The sequence below is a fragment of the Mytilus californianus genome, unplaced genomic scaffold, assembly GCF_021869535.1.
Source record: "Mytilus californianus isolate M0D057914Y unplaced genomic scaffold, xbMytCali1.0.p SCAF_76, whole genome shotgun sequence".
NCBI classification, from domain to species: Eukaryota; Metazoa; Mollusca; class Bivalvia; order Mytilida; family Mytilidae; genus Mytilus; species Mytilus californianus.
The window spans coordinates 636,932-655,530 of record NW_026262730.1 but is presented as its reverse complement, the minus strand read 5'-3'; the positions used below and the strand labels follow the sequence as shown (position 1 = coordinate 655,530).

Below are 18,599 nucleotides of genomic sequence, written 5' to 3'. Positions count from 1 at the left end.
AAGGCCTTTCCTACTTTCATGACTTTTTCACACATTAAATCGTCATTCATCTCCAGATCACACAAGTATAGGCACAGAATATAAACAAACAGAAACATAAATTATACGGCTTCTAATTAGAAATGATTACAGTTAAAACACAGCTGCATCATACATTAAATTTAACGGTCAATCAGACAGTCTGCTAAAGTTCATGAAAACAATAAATCTACAAATACTTAACACGCTTGACCATAGTAAATTAATGTGGGCAAATAAATACCGATCATAAGTAGTGAAGGCCTTCACGATAATAAAAGTTGGTGAATGTTGAGATGCGGGAGAGTTTAAGATAGTTAGTGTTAGAGAATGGATGTGTCTCTATATTGAACAATGTAATTTAATGAAAGTGTATATATATATGAACTTGTACATAATAAATATGTATATATTGCACAATTGTGCTGATGGGAAGCTTTGTAGCTATAGCACTTTTAAGACTCATTTTGGTCTTGAAAGATATCTTACTTTATTACAATCACCTGAGCAGAGGAGAAATTTCACTCGATTGCGTATTTCTTCTCACAGACTAAGAATTGAACAAGGTCGCTATCAGGGTACTCTCCGACTAGACAGTATATGTCTCAGGTGCACCTCAAATGGAGTTGATGATGAAAAACATTTTTTATTTTCGTGTACATCATCTCAAGATAAGAGAAATTGTTTAAATTCCACTATTAACTCACTATGCCCAAACTTTACTATTAATATCTTGATATCTGTCTCTGAGTTAGTTGATGAAGACAAAATATAACTTGAAAGATAAATATTTAAATCAGGCTTTCTGCACTAGGCACGAGGTTGGCATGGTGGGGTACAGGACACATCGTATAAGTTCTATTACCTTTCTGTTTGTGATATTTCTTGATTAAACTGGTAATATTATTATCTTTTCGTAATATGTGCACTTTGGCATGTCAATTAGCATTGTCCCTTGGTGCCTCTTGCAGTTGTGTCACTTTAAATAGTACTGACTCCTCTGCACCAGGCACGAGGATGACATACCAGTTATGTGCAACTTCTTACAATATCTTACCATATCATTAATCATGTTAATGTCCCGATACACATTTTAATATGCACCCACCATGCCATATAGCACCGTCCCTTGGTGCCTGCAGTTAAGATAGATATTTAGCCTACTCACAGAATTATTTTTTTTTGTTACTTTCTAGAGGTGTGCCTGAGACATAGGTTTTATATATACTCCTATATATATACATATATGTGAAAACTGCTGTTTCTTATTTGTGTTTGTAACTATGTATACTGTATTGTTAATTATATTTGTAAAAAATAATATTATAATGATATTATATTATGCTCCTTGTGAGCCCATTTGATGGAAATAAAGCATCTTCTTCTATATGAAAATTAGTTTTTAAAGCCAGTGCCTTAGAATAGCTCCGTGACATTCGGAACGATGTCTTCTCTTATAATGGGCCTATCATCTGGATCAACAAATTGTTTGATGCGATTAACGTGTACAGTTTGTTCAGACTTTTTCGAATCACACATTTGAATCTTATAGTTCACATCTGAAAGTTTATCAATTATCACATATGGTCCATGCCAATTGTGTAACAGTTTTGTTGATAGTCCTGTTTTTGTACTTGGATTAAAAACCCATATCTTATCACCAATAGCATAGTTTATTACATCAGACTTTAAGTCATATTGTTCTTTCTGCTTCCGTTGAGATGCTTGCAAATTGTCTTTGGCTAGTGTAAATGCCTCTTGTAGTCTGGTCACCATTTCTGCTTTATAATCGTCACTCGAGGTATACGTAATAGTAGGCGGACACATCGCTGCTTCAACTTATAATACTGGATCACGGCCATGCATCAAGAAAGACGGAGTCTCTTGTATGCTTTCGTGCAACGAAGTTCTATAAGCGAACGATACAAAAGGAATAAACGTGTCCTAATCACGCTGGTGTCCACTAACATACATCGATAACATTGCAGTTAATGTTCCGTTAAAATGTTCCACTAAGCCATCTGTTTCAGGATGGTATGCTGTTGTATATGTTTTCTTCGTGTTCATTAGTTTACAAATTTCTTTCACAAGGTTTGATCGAAAGTTTTTCCTGTTGTCTGAAAGTAACTGTCTTGGCGTCCCATGACGACAAACAACTTCCTCTAAACATTCAAAATTGATAGATTCGTTATTATTAAATACAATACAATTATATCCTAAATCTACATTGCATGACAAATCACACAGAATATCTAATCCTATTATACGCTGATGAGAAACATTACTAGCTACATAAACATACACAAAATCACACCCATTCCAATCTTGAATTCTACATTTGCCATTCCAATGATATTAATTTTATCACCTGATGCCGAAGTGATACATACATTATTAACTTCAGATACATCGCTCCTATCAACAAAGCAATCATTCACAATACTAATGGTTGATCCCGTATCAACACTTTTCTCATTTACTAATCCTCTAATTTTGGCGACACAGAACTTCGGATTTAACTCACAGGAAATAACATTTTCCTTTACAACATCCGAAATAAACTTGGCGAGACAAAATTTTTCAGTACTAATTTCCACATCATTCAGAACAGACGTCGCGACAGACGAATTTCCAAAATTTCTATTTTCACATACTTCAGGAGGATTCATTTCATTTTCATTTACAACATCTGAAATAACCTTGGCGAGACAAAATTTTTCAGTACTAATTTCCACATCATTCAGAACAGACGTCGCGACAGACGAATTTCCGAAATTTCTATTTTCACTATATAAGGAGAATTCATTTCCTTTCCTGCTGCCTTCCCTCCTATTAAGGAAGCAGCTCTTAGTTTCCCGACGCATAAGTAGAATTATTTTCATTACACTTCTCTCCATGTGTCCAACTTTAACACAGTAATTGCATATCGGCCTACCGTCTGATGCACGTAGGTTTCTGTTACTTCCATATCCTCGTCCTCTTCCTTGTCTTCTCGATTGTTGAAATCTATTCTCCCGATTTCCAAAACCACCTCTTCCTCTCTGCATTGCCAACACTTTCATTTGTTCAGAAAGATCTTTGGTGTTGTCTTCCAATTTGTTGTTACTAATTGCGCATGCAACTGTTTGTCTATCCCGATTTGTCAAAGGATTGTTGCATTCCTCTCTTCCGATCTATTTCTTCCTGATCGTCCTTTGGGTGGCATATTGAAGAGTTAACAGTTAAAGTCCAAAATTATAAATTAAAATACCAATAAATGCCGTCGCTGGCCACCATAATGTCACGGAGCTTTTCTAAGGCACTGGCTTTAAAAACTAATTTTCATATATACATATTTATTATGTACAAGTTCATATATATACACTTTCATTAAATTACATTGTTCAATATAGAGACACATCCATTCTCTATCACTAACTATCTTCAACTCTCCCGCATCTCAACATTCACCTACTTTTATTATCGAAAAGGCCTTTCCTACTTTCATGACTTTTTCACACATTAAATCGTCATTCATCTCCAGATCACACAAGTATAGGCACAGAATATAAACAAACAGAAACATAAATTATACGGCTTCTAATTAGAAATGATTACAGTTAAAACACAGCTGCATCATACATTAAATTTAACGGTCAATCAGACAGTCTGCTTAAGTTCATGAAAACAATAAATCTACAAATACTTAACACGCTTGACCATAGTAAATTAATGTGGGCAATTACATACCGATCTTAGATAAGAAATAAATGTACAAAGTTTTACTCTATGACACCTTGTATTAAAAGATGGATTTCTTAAATACTTTAGGATATATATTTTTCAGAGACGCGTAATTAAGCAAACATACAAAAATGTTAAATTGGTCCTTAAACGAGATTAGGGTGGTCATTCACAGTTTTAGTTTTCTTCAAATATTGTATTCACTAATAATATATGAGTATATGATTTGCTGTGTTGTAATTATTACACATATGAACTTATTAATGACATTGATTTATTGGGAGGTTTAATTTCATTTTTAGGCGTCCATACATTGTCAGCTGGAATGAAAGAAAATGTTACAGGTCTACTTGGCGATAATGGAACACAAATAGAATGTTCATACACCATTAAAAATGTTCTTAGGATCGATTCTGTTGCTTTTCTGGCTTTGAACGCGAGCACCACAACGTTTGGCACCATAGCAACATATTTACCAGGTATAAAGCCGTTGATAACTCCACAAGGACAGTATTTGATCGGGAGGGTGACACTAAGTAATATAACACAATCATCAACAAAGGCAGTCATGGTATTTAACAAGCTGTTGTGCATAGACGACACATTCTATAGATGTAATGTGAGATTCGTTGATTCCGGTGGCGTGCCACGAGATGCAACTTCAAACAACATAAGCATATCAGTCCAAGGTATTTGAAATTAAATGTGTTACTATAGTGATATCATGACTTTCTCAAATAGTGAGATACCTGGATAGCAATCACATTTTATATCGGAAGGCAGACAACATCATAGACTGCCCCAAACAATAACGAAAACAGGTTCACAAGACACACACGATTGAGCATTACGAACAATTAGTCGACCGAAAATATGAGTTTCACTCAAGTGCTCAAGAGAACATAGCATCATACTGCTTCATTAGTTATACATGTACTTGTTGTGTGAGTTATTCTTTAAAAACACATTAGTAAAAGTAAGTATCTGATGTTGAAGGGATTGTAATTTTAAAATTTATTGATGAAGTTTTGTCATTATTAAAAAGTATACCATTTTAGAAAAGCTGATTAATATAACATTATGTGCTTTTTAAAATGAAGGAAATTTAGATGTATAAGTATTAAATTATACCTGAAGCAGAAGAAATCTCCATTTTTGAATAATTTATCTTTTTTTTGTAATCACAAAACTATCTCATTGCTGTTTCATTCCATCTGTTGAAATGGCCATTAAATATGATTTAAATTCCTTTTACTAACCATTTTAACACTTAAAGTGAGCTCATATTAAGGTTTGATTATTACAATGGAGATGCTAATTTTGTTTTGTCACTCGGAGGTGTGAATATGTTCTAAATTCGTCAGACAATACTTGGTCATGTTTTATGAATTACGCCTTGGGTTTTAAATATTCATAAAACATAACCAAGTATTGTCTAACCTATACTTAACAACGATGTTAAATCCCAATCCGTTTTAAGGTAGTATATGAAAAATAACGTTACCACTGTGTATTATCGCCACCGGAAATTGGGTACAAACGAAGCGGAGAGAAAGGAGAAAAAAAACAAGGTGAGAAATCCTTTAATTTCAACCATTTCTACAGTTTTGATGAGGTTACCGCTTATGAAACGATTTTCTGATAGATATTGCTTTAATTTTTTATGCCAACAAGTATCAAACAAAGACAAGATGTTGTGTTAAACTTCAAAATCGTTCACTTGGTACCAGAAAATTTCGAGGTCGATCGCCTTTAGACGTCTCGCTGGCCAGATATTCAACTGTTTTTCATTCTTTTTCCAGACAAATTTTTAGATTATGATAGTGTGACTTCATAATTACTGAAATTCGCTATCAAAAAGATGTTTTCTAAAGAATATGGACCAAAAACAGTTATTTTTTACTGTAAGGCGAATTGCAGAACGTTGTACAGCGAATTGCAAATTAACTTGTTTTCTGTACGGCGTCTGGCGATATACTGAAATGTAAAGAGGATATTAATAATAATACCGATAATAACAAGGGTGATATGGTGTACACATCAACGCGTTATCAGCTTACAAATATACGAAATAAACTACATAGCAAAAAATTTCATAAGACATTTGCTGTTAATTTCATTCAGATGTCATCATTGCTACCTTTATTGGATGACAAAAATGATTACTTTAACCTAATAATCCTAAATATATTCATATGTCTTTATAATACTAACAACTGTTGTCTTATTTGTTGTAAGGGCGAATTTTCAAATGTTCATTAAAACACCGACCATTCATCTTGTGTTGGGGATTTTTTTTAATATATATTGACTAATTTTAAATATCTTGAATATATAAAACTTAAATTATTCATTGTTGAGAAGGAAAGTGAACAAAATACTTTGTTTGCATTGAAAATTAGGGGGAAAATGAATTATTCATTGCGTTTCGAAATAATTTTCGAGTTACTGTAGCCTGTTTTTATACGCCCGCAAAATTGTTTGTGTTATTATGTTATGGCGATGTCTGCGTCGGTGTCCGAACACATTTTGGTTCGCAGACAATAACTTGAGTATAAGTGTATGGATCTCTATGAAACTTTAGCACAAGGTTTCATACCACAATAGGAAGGTTGGGAATGATTTTGGGGGGTATTGTCGTAGCCGTTTTGTAATTAGGGGCCATGAAGGGTCCAAAAACAAGCATTTTTTTACTGATTCATAGACAATAAATAAGTTCGCAGACAACAACTTGAGTATAAGTGTATGGATCTGAATGAAATGTTAGCACAAGGTTCCATACCACTATAAGAGGGTTGGGATTAATTTTGGGGTTTATTATCGTAACTGTTTTGTAATTAGAGGCCAAAAAGGGGCAAAAACAATTATTTTTCTGGTTTGCAGACAATAACTTGAGTATAGTGTATGGATCTCTATTAAATTTTAGCACAAGGTTCCATTCCACAATAGGAAGGTTTGGATTTATTTTAGGGGTTATTGTCGTAGCTGTTGAGTAATAAGGGGTCAAAATGGGACCAACAAAAACTTTTTTTTTCTGGTTCTCAGACAATAACTTGAGTATAAGTGTATGGATCTCTATTAAGTTTTAGCACAAGGTTCTATACCACAATAGGAAGGTTGGCATTTATTTTTGGGTTTTTTGTCGTAGCTGTTTAGTAATTAGGGGCCAAAAAGGGCCAACAAATTAGCATTTTTCATGTTTCAGGACAATAATTTAGACTTTAATATTGTGTCAAATAAAGTGATATAATTCAATACAAGTAAGACTTGTAATTGCATTAACTGTTCCTGCAGAACGTGGTTATTTTGTTTTCAAACACACCTTCTCTGTTTTGAAACATACGAGATTGCAATTTGATTTTCTGGAAGGCGACAGGAGGATTATGAATTACAAATAACTTGGCCGGGTAAGAACTGACAGATGTGTACAAAAAGGCGGAAACAAATAAGCAAACAAATGATCAATCCGGAAAAAAGTCCTCGTGCAACCCCGCCCCCCACCCCCCAAAAAAAGAGTATCAAATGGTCTGGTCGTCTCTTTATAAAGGTACGGAACTCGACCTTTATATTAGGTTTTAGTGTTTAAAAATAAACATTTATTTAACCTTCAAACTGTATCCAAGGGCAGATATCTAAATTAACGCTTTTTCAAATCAATCTTTACTATTTCGTTGATTTTTTTCCAAAGATTTAATGAGAATACACCATCAGGATCTAAACTGATTTTCACTTGTCATTATTAGATTTAATGTGACTATATTTCTTGAACTTAACAGATGCATTACAACTTCTAGCTCTAATGTATAAAAAGGTATACAACTTATTAATCTTAAAATATCATTTCAATTGTTCTGTATACAAGATATATGCGTATCCAGGTCTTCTATCTTCTCAATTATAAAGCTTTATATAAATAGTCTATGCCGTAGCCGCAGCCTGATTTGCATCCCTTATATAGGGAAAAAAGTAGTATTACATTTTCCCGGCTTTACTAGGTTGGCCTTTTGTGTATATCTAACATATCTAATTTTTCATTTTCTACTTTTTGTCTTATTCTGGAAATAAATACTCCCAAGGACATAACTCAGCTATTTTATAGATTAATACAGGCAACAAAGGCAACTTTACAGCTGTTTTTTTTGCATATTTAATGTTTTAGGTGTCCAACATCTTTGTTCTTATCATCTCAAGACAGAAAACTGGATTTTATAACAAGCTCTGAAAATTTTGGACTACAATATGGCATATATTAAAGCATGGAATGGAGTTTAGTATGAAAAATCTGGAATTTGTGCTTATGATGTAAATTTTGGATAAAATGAATACAAATTGAATGGAACAGTCATTTTTAACTGTTTACTATTCTTTTTAAATAAGAAAAGATGTGATTGGATACAGGTAGTTTATCATGCCTTATCTGAAAGAAGCGCAGAAAGAGATAAATCAGCATGTGGGGGTAGGGACATAAAATGATCCATGTTTCTATAAGTAATGGGGACAGACAAGTATTTCTTATAGCCAAGGTTTTCACAATAACTCAGTATTGCATTGATGGTGTCATAAGAATTCTTTATATCTTTATGTAACAGTATATATAGGAAAACAACTAGTATTAAATTTTCCCGACTTTAGGTTGGCATTTTGTGTACCCAAGGCAGGTGAAGGAAGTCAACTTAGGAGCGCTGTGATTGGATGTAAGGGTATAATATATTTTCTTTATTTATTAATGAATAACCGCAGTTATATATTTAAAATATAAATTTTCAAACACATTGAAATATTTTCTTGAGAATTATTCCAAAAGGCTTCCAAATTTTCATAAATTTGATGTAAAATGACGGTGGGCATGGATACCATAAACCAGCCCCGTTGGAAGATGGTCATGCTACATTTGACTTCAATTTCTAAAACAGATTAATAAAGTACTAATATCACACATAAATGTTTTGTCCAGGTTTTTATTATAAAAGTTGTAAATTTAGAAAATGTTAGTATTGTCGCCTATGGAAGAATAAATACTACCGTTTTCCCTATAAACATTCTGCGATATCAATACATTCTCAAAATGATGTTTTATAGCATATTATTTTCAAAAATTTCAAACAGTATAAGTCGCGAGCTTGTGCCTTTTTTTTTTACTGAAGAAGATTTTTTTTTTTAGAATAGAAATTTTCTTTAAACTATCATTCTGGTTGTAGTTGCCTTTTAAAATTAGCCTTTAAAAATAAGTTAATAATACATATAAGATAAGGAGATGTGGTATGATTGTCAATGAGACGACTATCCAACAGAATCCAAATGAAGCGGATTTAAGCAACTGTAGGTCATCGTACGGCCTTCAACAATGAGAAAATCCCACATCGTATAGTCAGATATAAAAGACTTGACAAACGAAAATAACAATGGTCTGATTTATGACAAAACGATAAACTAAAAAAAATATGACAGACAGCAACCTACAACAACTACTAAATAACAGGCTCCTGACTAGGGACAGGCACATATAGAATGTGGCGCGGTGTAACATGCTTGTGGGCGCTCAAATCTTCATTCACATATAAGAACAAACCGGTTTTTATGCCCCCGCCGTAGCGGAGGGGACATTAATTTTCACCTGTTCGTCCGTATGTCCGTCCGTACGTCCATACGTCCCGAAATTGGTTTCCGTTATCTAATTTTAGTTTGCCTCAACCAAATGTTATGAAACTTATACACAATGCTAATTACCTCAATACACAGATCAAGTTCGAATTTGGGTGGCATCACTTTTACCTTTCTAGAGTTACAAATGGAAAAATTGCTGATTTTTTCGTTTCCGTTCTCTAACTTAACTTTGCCTCAACTAAATTTTATGCATCTTAGGGAGCTACCATTTGATTTTTAGGGGGGGGGGGGGGGGGGGGGGGGGGGCTAGGATGAAAACTTTTGTCCTGCATTTTTGTTAAGTTGTTATCACTGTCCTGCCTTTTTTTCACTCTATTCGGTCCTGCCTTTTTTTTTATTAGTTTATCCTGACTTTTTTTACATAAATTGTCATCCTGCCTTTTTTTTTGCCAAGTTGCTCATCCTGCCTTTTTTTTTTACTCAAAACTCCTGTCTTGCCTTTTTTTCAAATGACCTCCTACACCCCCCCCCCCCCCCCCCTAACCCCCCCAAATCTAAAACTACATTTTGCGACCTTGTCGTTGTTTGCCAAACTGAATACCTGTTTTAAGAGAGCATACGGGGAAAAGACATTTTTTCCAAGTACACGTTACGTTGATAAATGGGATAATCAGAGTGTAAGGTGAGTCATTCTTACGTGTGTATAAAAAGATTTTCTTACAAGGTTAACAAAGTTCAAAATGTGTATGTAAAATATCATTTGACTTAATTTGCTTCAGTGTTAATGATAGCTGTCATTTAACCATATGAGTAGCCTGTCAAAGACACAGCAAAAGTGTAAAAGAAAGTCAAAACATTTATCCGCTGTTGTATGTATCGTATTCAAATTGTAAACGTTTAATTTACCATTTTTTTGAATATCAAAATGTTATGACTGGGAGAAAAGATGAACTGATTTTTCATTTGTTCAATGTATTAAAATTGACAACATTACATTGCATCTCATATCTGATTGATGTAAACTCGGATATATAAGAAATATAATTCATAATTAGGTTTTTGAACTTATAGCACTATATCTTGAAAAGGACGGCATATACATTTTTATAAAACTAGCAAGTTGCCATACAGCTGGAAAACAAGTTGCCGTACTGTAAATCTGTAAACACGAGAAAGTTGCCGTACCCTAGGATTGATTGATTTTTACCGATCTTCTTTAGAAAACATCTTTTTGATAGCGAATTTCAGTAAATATGAGGTCACACTATCATAATCTAAAAATTTGTCTGGAAAAAGAATGAAAAACAGTTGAATATCTGGCCAGCGAGACGTCTAAAGGCGATCGACCTCGAAATTTTCTGGTACCAAGTGAACGGTTTTGAAGTATAACACAAAATCTAGTCTTTGTTTGCTACTTGTTGGCATAAGAAATTAAAGCACTATCTATCAGAAAATCGTTTCATAAGCGGTTTCATCAAAACTGTAGAAATGGTTAAAAAAAAAGTATTTCTTACCTTGTTTTTTTTTCTCCTTTCTCTCCGCTACGTTGGTACCCAATATCCGGTGGCGATGATACACAGTGGTTCTGGTTTATTTCCAATCTGAATGACGGATATCAATAGAATATGTTAATTTCCTTCAAATGTGAAATGATATATTCTTTATGATATGCTGGTGAAAATATTTTCATGTTATACTATTAATATTATTTAAACATGTGTAAGCATTGTAATTTATTATGATTGTGATGAAGTCTCTGAAATTCCTTAATGGTTAATTTTTTCTCTTAATCAAACAACGATATATATGAACGAATTATGTCCTTAAAATTGCTCACATATTTGAAAAAATAAATGCTTTATCAGTTATATAAATGTAGCAACTTAAGAAATTAATTGCCCAAGAGGTGTATACATTTGTGTATCCTATTTCTTTAATTATTTGTACATCATTGACTATGATTTATGTATAAATCATCTGAGTACAATAGTAGCTTGTAAACTTTGGACGATCATTGAAAAAAAAACTGAAGTTGCCAACTGTATTCTCTTTCAAACCAAGCTTTTCCGCTACTCTTTGCAGAACGCCGCAACAAACAAATCATGAGTGTTTGCCATGACTTGTCTTCTTATGATCAGTGTATCGTCATCAATAAATACAGACTTTATCATATCTTTTGACAACGCGTACAAACGCATACAAACTCGTATAAAATACCAAGCATACAATTCGGTACTTCAGACTAGCGAATGTAAATGAAAGAACAGTAAGATCTTACTCAGGACAACCACTAACCAGATTTTTGACGTGAAACTAGCACATTTTTATGTAGATGTTTTAAGTATTTTTTCAACAACTCATTCTTTTATCCTTCACCTGAGGAATAACAAAAAAGTGAAGAAAAGGGTACAGTCATAATTGAGTCATTAAATATTTACTCGATAACGTTTGTAAAGAATGCTAAAAAATATATATTTTAACAAAAAAAAACCTAAAAAGCAGTTTGAAAAATTTGCATGTCTACAGCATAAAATGTACAACATTTATTCGTGTGCTGGGAATATCTCAAATTTAAATTTTACCCAAGCTTTAAATGTTAATCAAGAACTAACAAAGAATAAATTGTGAATACAATTACTAGCATATAAAAAGTTGATATAATTGTAGAAAAAGGCGGATGAGGAAAACGCTTTGTCCAGTCTTAAGATCAGAGCGTGTAAAAAAACTATGATAGTGAACAATAAATGAGAGAATATAAGAATAAGAAGATGTGGTATGATTGCTATTGAGACAACTCTCCACCAGAGACAAAATGACATAGAAGTTAACGACTATAATAGGTTACCATACGGCCTTTGACATTGAGACAAATCCATACCGAATAGTAAGCTATAAATGGCCCGAATAACAAATATAAAACAAATCTAACGAGAAAACTATATGTACATTTGAAGAAAAAAAAAATTTACACAAAACTGGGACCAGCATACTTATTATGGTACGGTTACTTCCGACACAATTTACAACAGATTTTCACATAAAAAAGGAGAAACAAATCCTACTGGTCACAATTCGACTGGGTCTTATTCATTTAAAAAACATTTTCTTCCTAAGTGATGAGCTGACTATTTCTATTTCGAATAGTGACACCTTCGAAGCCTGATAGAATATTTTGGATAAAGGTATTTGCCGATTCATCGTCAACGACCTCAACAGTACCTATGTCTGCTACCACTTCGTCGTCATCTTCTGCAGTGACAACAAAGTTAAATGAAACAATATCTACCATGGACAGCGATGAACAGAACGATACAACTGCATCCACCCATTCTACGCTACCAACAACTGATCATAAAACTACATCTTCTACCCCTTCGGACGAGTATCTTTCCACCGACAGCAGCTACAGAACTACTACACATTCTATACAACAAACAACAACAGCACAAGGAATAGCTGAAGGGGATAACATAACAGTTGTCTGTACAGGAGACGTTGGAAAACCTGCAGAGAAACATGTCTTCCAAAAGTATCGTAATGGCCACAATTTATCTATGACATATACAGCCACTGAAACATCAATATCAGAAATGTCTGAAAATTGTTCCTACTATCGTAGAAGTAACCTCACATTCCAAGTAATGTCTAGAGACAACAATGCAGTGATACGATGTGTTGTTAATTCGTCAATGGCAGAGCCGGATATGTATGTAGAAACGGAACCAATAGAGGTCTACTGTAAGTTAATACTTTGTTACCTTATTCGCGGTAAAAATTTCATATGTAGATGTAGGCACTTTCTTTTGTATAACATAACACTCTGGTTGCTATTAGGATAGAATCTTTTAAATTTGATTAGAATTTGTTAATTTTATAACATTATTTCACTTCTGTTTGCATAAAAATAGAAACAAAAATATCAACAAAGACATTACGAGTTTACGGAAAGCACAACTGCTCACCTATGATAGGAATTAAGATCAAAGGTTAGAATACACAAAAAAATAAAAGCCAATGAATATCAAATATTCAAAATTTTATTTTTTTATCTTTTATTTCTATGTATCTTTTGTCTCTTTTCGTTTGTTTTTCAAGCGGATTAAGTATGTAATATTTATTTATTAATTTCTTTTAAAAAAACCTTTACAGCAACACTTGCTTGACCTTAAACGGGATTACGTTGTCAAAAATTATTCGACAAAAGTCAATGTAAGCAAGTTTTAACACTTACTTCAAAACACTTAGAGCATCAAATCCATATTTACACAGCTCTAACAATGTCATACATCATTTCATCTCTAATACAAATAACATTACTGTTCAATGATTTTTTTTATTTGATTGCACGTAGTAAAACTTATTTATAGTCTTGCACTTATACTGTGGATTTATTGAATATTTTGGGAAAGGGGTTCTACTTTTCCTGGATATACAAAAACGTACAGTATTGCAATGTTACCTATTTTTGTTTCGCTTCCGACGAATGTTTCCATCGAATGCAGAACATGATTGCTAATGGTTCATTCTTAGTTTTAGTTTTGGGATTGTCAGTTTCTTGCCTACAATAAAAATGTCAACAATATTTGATTATCAGACTCCTTGTAACCTTCTCATATTAATCTTGTGTTTTCTTATGTTCATGGTTCATTAACCAATGATAGTTTTGAACGGTTTGACCACACTCTCAAGTACTATACCTAATAGATCAACTGCATTTTGTCTTTCAAATAGTTGTCAGGCATTTGATAGGATTCATTTGACTTTAACATCATTTGCATTTAATCATTTAGTTATAGTAATTAGGTGATCTCTCTAGTTAGCATTAATTAAAGGTCAACGATATTTTTTTTGAATGACTGTAAGGTGTGCATGCCCACAATATCTTTCAAAAGTTTCAAATAAAGGTTAGTTCCTGAAAAGCTATATGTAATAATATTCAAACTAGAATGATTTGTTGTGTTTATGTCCCGCTTACCGAACATATCTAAAGTAAAGCTTGCTTTCTCAGGTTTCTAGCATGTTCATGCTATGTGTATTAGAAGTCAACTCTGAAATCATTAAGACATATAAGATACACAACTTTAGATTTTATGTTTTACTGTTTTTAAGCCTGAAAAAAAAAGAAATTGCAGATTTAACGTCATGGAGACAACACCAATCAATTAATACAAAACAAAAAGACATCAATATTTGCAAACGCCAACAACATCTGCTACAGTAAATAAATCTACAGTATAGTTTGCATGATAATATTTAGAAATGCATACTTAGATGTAATCCGAATGTCTGAGGAATTTCTAAATATTGTCGCTACCATGTATGCATGCTTCCATTTTTCAGATGAAGTGAGCATGCCAACTATAATAAAATATCCGAATAAAGCATACTATGTAGTAGGCGAAGATACTAGTATACATTTAACTTGTAAGAGCGATGGTAATCCTAAACCAAATTACCAATGGTATAAAGAAAACCATAAGGAACGCATAAGCACAAATGAAAACTTGAATATTACGGATATGAATGTAACGAATAGTGGAGTATACACCTGTAAAGTCAGTAACACTTTCAATGGCGGCACGTTCACAAACTCTACTGATTTGCAAGTAAATATTATGAATAAAGGTAAAAAAAAAATTGTGACATGTATTTGTAACTTATACATGTGTGTTCATTATTTACTTGATATGAACTTTTTGAATTCAGTAACGATAGTACTGTTACAGTAAATATAACTGCTCGCTTACATATATATTCTGAAATTAAAACACTTTTCATACGCTAATACTTGTTGCCAAAATAAAGTCTTAAACATTATTTGCCAATACGTGACCATGTAAAGCACTTTGTAGTAATCTTGTTTTAACATTCTCCCTGGTTTTCTAAATCATTTACACTCTCTTTATGGTTGTCATTTCGGTAAATTTCGAATGTTATATCACGTTTATCTGTTTATTTTATAGCTCATACAACATGCACTATTAACGAACATTCTAGTACTTTAGGTAGGATCAACAACTTCCTTGCAATGACTTGTTTGTACAATTCCTGTTTATTTGTTAGTTTTATATACCTACGCTTACAATTGCACGATTATAGTGATATGTATAAAGAGTGCTATATTCCCTTAATTAATAATGTTCGCTTTTCTTACTCCATCTGCTTATCCTGATATAGGGAGCACATTCTTACCCTTTTGCCAAAATCATATGTTGTTAGTCTGTTCTCCAATTATCGATGTTCATGTTCATATATTTATAACAGCAGATTATCTGAAAAGATGCGCATTTGAATAAGAAAATATAGTAAGTTAAGCACAGTTCCTTTTGATTTCCGATCTGAATGCAAAGGTTCCATTACTATACCACTGTTTGGTTTTGTGCGAATATATTGAAATGAATTGAGATTGTTTCTTTGTACAGAATATTCAACATTAATTTGACTGAAAATTGAAAAATCGACTAATCATAAAAGTATATTATTGTTTTAACCTTGTGTTTTTCGTTTTTTTTTTTACAAAGTTGACATTTCAACGACCCAGTCTAGTTCCACAGGCAGTTCTTCTGGTGTTGACGATAAAAAGGAAAAACCGGATGAAAACTCGGGTATTGCTTGTTTTATTTGTTTAAGTGTATTTTCCAATTTCTTTATTAAAACGTTTAACACAGTGCCAATGTTTTCAATATCAAATTATGATGAATTAATCTCTTTATTACATGATATGTAAATATAAAAAAGAAGATGTAGTATGATTGTATATGAAAAGTGTAAAGAGTATAGTGAATAAGAGGTAATTTAATATAATGAGTTATTCAAGAAACAGATTGAGCGCACTGAAATTATATTAATTGTTTTCGAAAACATGAACTTAAAGAATCACCCAAGTTCGATTTGAAAAAAAAGGTTGTGTTTTCAAAATTCTGTCAAATCAAAAGTCAATACAAACATATGATTGTAATATGATTGTAATATGATTGAATCATGGGTAGCATTAAGCAAATGTAATGAGTTTCTACTTATCATATTATAGCTAGCCCCAAGTGTAGTACTATACTTTGTACGTTATAATTCATTTATGAAATGCTTTCACAAAACTGTCTACAGTTGTGTGGTCATGAAATAGAAATTCCTTTATTATATAAGTTCCAAGTAGAAGAAAAATTCTGTTATATTAATTCCACTTGAACAAATTATTCAGTATTTGTTCCTTACGGAATAAAGGATATAGTTAAAGGAAATAGTAGTATACCGCTGTTCAATACTCATAATTCGATTAAGCAAAAACAAATCCGGGTAACAAGCTAAAACCGAGGGAAACACATGAACTTTAAGAGGAAAACAACGGAACAACAGAAACACTGAACTACACCAAAAGCAAACGCCAATATACATAGAAACGGATTGTCTGATAACAACTGCCATATTCCTGACTTGGAACAGGATATTTTAAGAAAAAATGGTGGGTTGAACCTGGTTTTATGGCTAGCCAAACCTCCCGCTTATATGGCAATGTTAAAAATAGCGCTAAAATGACAACACTACTTGACAGGAATACAGTACAAACAAACGCAAGATCATTGAGCACAGAAATACATAAATAAATATATAATAATAAACATTACAACATGTAAACCGCAGAATAACAACGGACACCTCCCATGAATTTACGACAGAACACCAGGACACCAAAAACGAAATATAAACTGCGCGTCACATGAATGGATCAACGTCACAAAAAGTGACGTATTTTTGTGTGACGTTTATATTATCACAGGTAAATTTCTAAAAAATAAAATAGATTTGATTTATTTATAGACCCGTACAGGAATATTAAATTGGGATTGAGTTTGTAATGGTGTTATTTTATATAATTTCTAACCAGACAAGAATATTAAAATTGAATTGTTTTTGTAATGGTGTTATTATTTGTATTTTCTAACCATGTCGGTTTTTCTTCTTAATCAAAACTGTGTATAAAAAAAAAAAAAAAAAAAAAAAAAGGTATTTTGAACTAAAGAAGAAAGGATGACAATTTTAAGTTCAAAATATAACATGGAATGGTATTGGTTCATGATAGATATAATTACATCCGTCATCATAAGCAAGAAAAAGTCAACTGGACGAGGAATCGCCTTCACAATTAACAATTGATTTAATAAATTGTTAACGTTCTTGACTAGACCAAATGAGTGAAGGATTTCATTAGCAATTTGATTCAAACATTTAGATTTGAAAAAAGGTTGATCTATATTAACCTTTATCAAAAACACCTACAGCCGAACATTCAGTGTGATACGCTCAATAAGGTGAAGACATAAGCTATAATATCAAAAACAGGTCAAATCGCTTATTTTGAGAAGAAATCATGTGATGCATTCTGCAGTTTAAGAAAATATCTTTCTCGGTCAATTTGAAGGAGTTGGCCGAATAAAACTACGATAGTCTTAAATTTCCAATAACGAACATTTGCTCCGTTTTGAATACATTACAGTGACTTTGAGATTACAAAAATCAATACAAGAAAGCACTTTTTCTTTGAATTGAATTTTGTCAAGCGTATTTCGGAATTGTAAGTCATGAACCAATACCTTTTCTTGCTATATTTTGAACTTAAAATTGTCATCCTTTCTTCTCAAGTTCAATACTACTTTTACCAAAAATATAAGTTTTCTATGAGATTTTTTGTTAAAGATTTGCCTTTTATCTCTCCGTCTGTCTGATAATCAAAATGAGAATGTTTAACTAGTATTATTAAATATTAACAATCATTTTTCTTTTACAGATCTATATACAGCTATTGGTATTGTTTCGGCGGTTGTTATCGTTATAATCATCATTTTCCTAATTGTTATGATAGCAAGGAAAAAGTAAGAATTAAATATATCAAGAAAAAATAAATCAGAGAACAGTATAATGTAATTAAAATAACAATAATTCTAGTTAACTTTTTATTTTAAATTCTTATGATTAAGAAATGAGTTCAATTTGTCTTTTCTGTACAGTCATGCTGATATACAGCAATTTATAGTGTGAATAAGGTATACATCAGAGACTATGTATTGTTCATGAAAGAAATAAATCAATATATCTCTGAACTAGCGGAAAAACTCACCAATAACAGCGCGTTTGCTACAACTATTGAAGAAAAGAAATTCATATAAATGTGTGTAATATAGAACTTGACATATAATAGCAACGCATGCTGATCCCTAATAAATTGGTATTTCTACCTAAAGGATAGATAACTACACATA

The 18,599-nt window shown here is 32.4% G+C and overlaps 1 protein-coding gene across 3 annotated transcripts in view; it reads left to right on the top strand.

The window, feature by feature from the left end:
• The first annotated feature begins 4,058 nt into the window (after positions 1-4,058).
• The window catches only part of LOC127710401 (uncharacterized), a 175,577-nt gene continuing 161,036 nt past the window's right edge, over positions 4,059-18,599 (top strand). The window contains exons 1-5 of one of the 3 annotated variants that reach the window (XM_052216229.1): positions 4,059-4,430; positions 12,490-13,083; positions 14,686-14,970; positions 15,867-15,950; positions 18,128-18,212. In XM_052216229.1, coding sequence (XP_052072189.1) covers positions 4,067-4,430; positions 12,490-13,083; positions 14,686-14,970; positions 15,867-15,950; positions 18,128-18,212 — 1,412 coding nt within the window. In that variant the 5' untranslated portion in view covers positions 4,059-4,066. The remainder of the gene's footprint in view (positions 4,431-12,489; positions 13,084-14,685; positions 14,971-15,866; positions 15,951-18,127; positions 18,213-18,599) is intronic. The other 2 variants (XM_052216228.1, XM_052216230.1) reach the window with 2 other exon arrangements.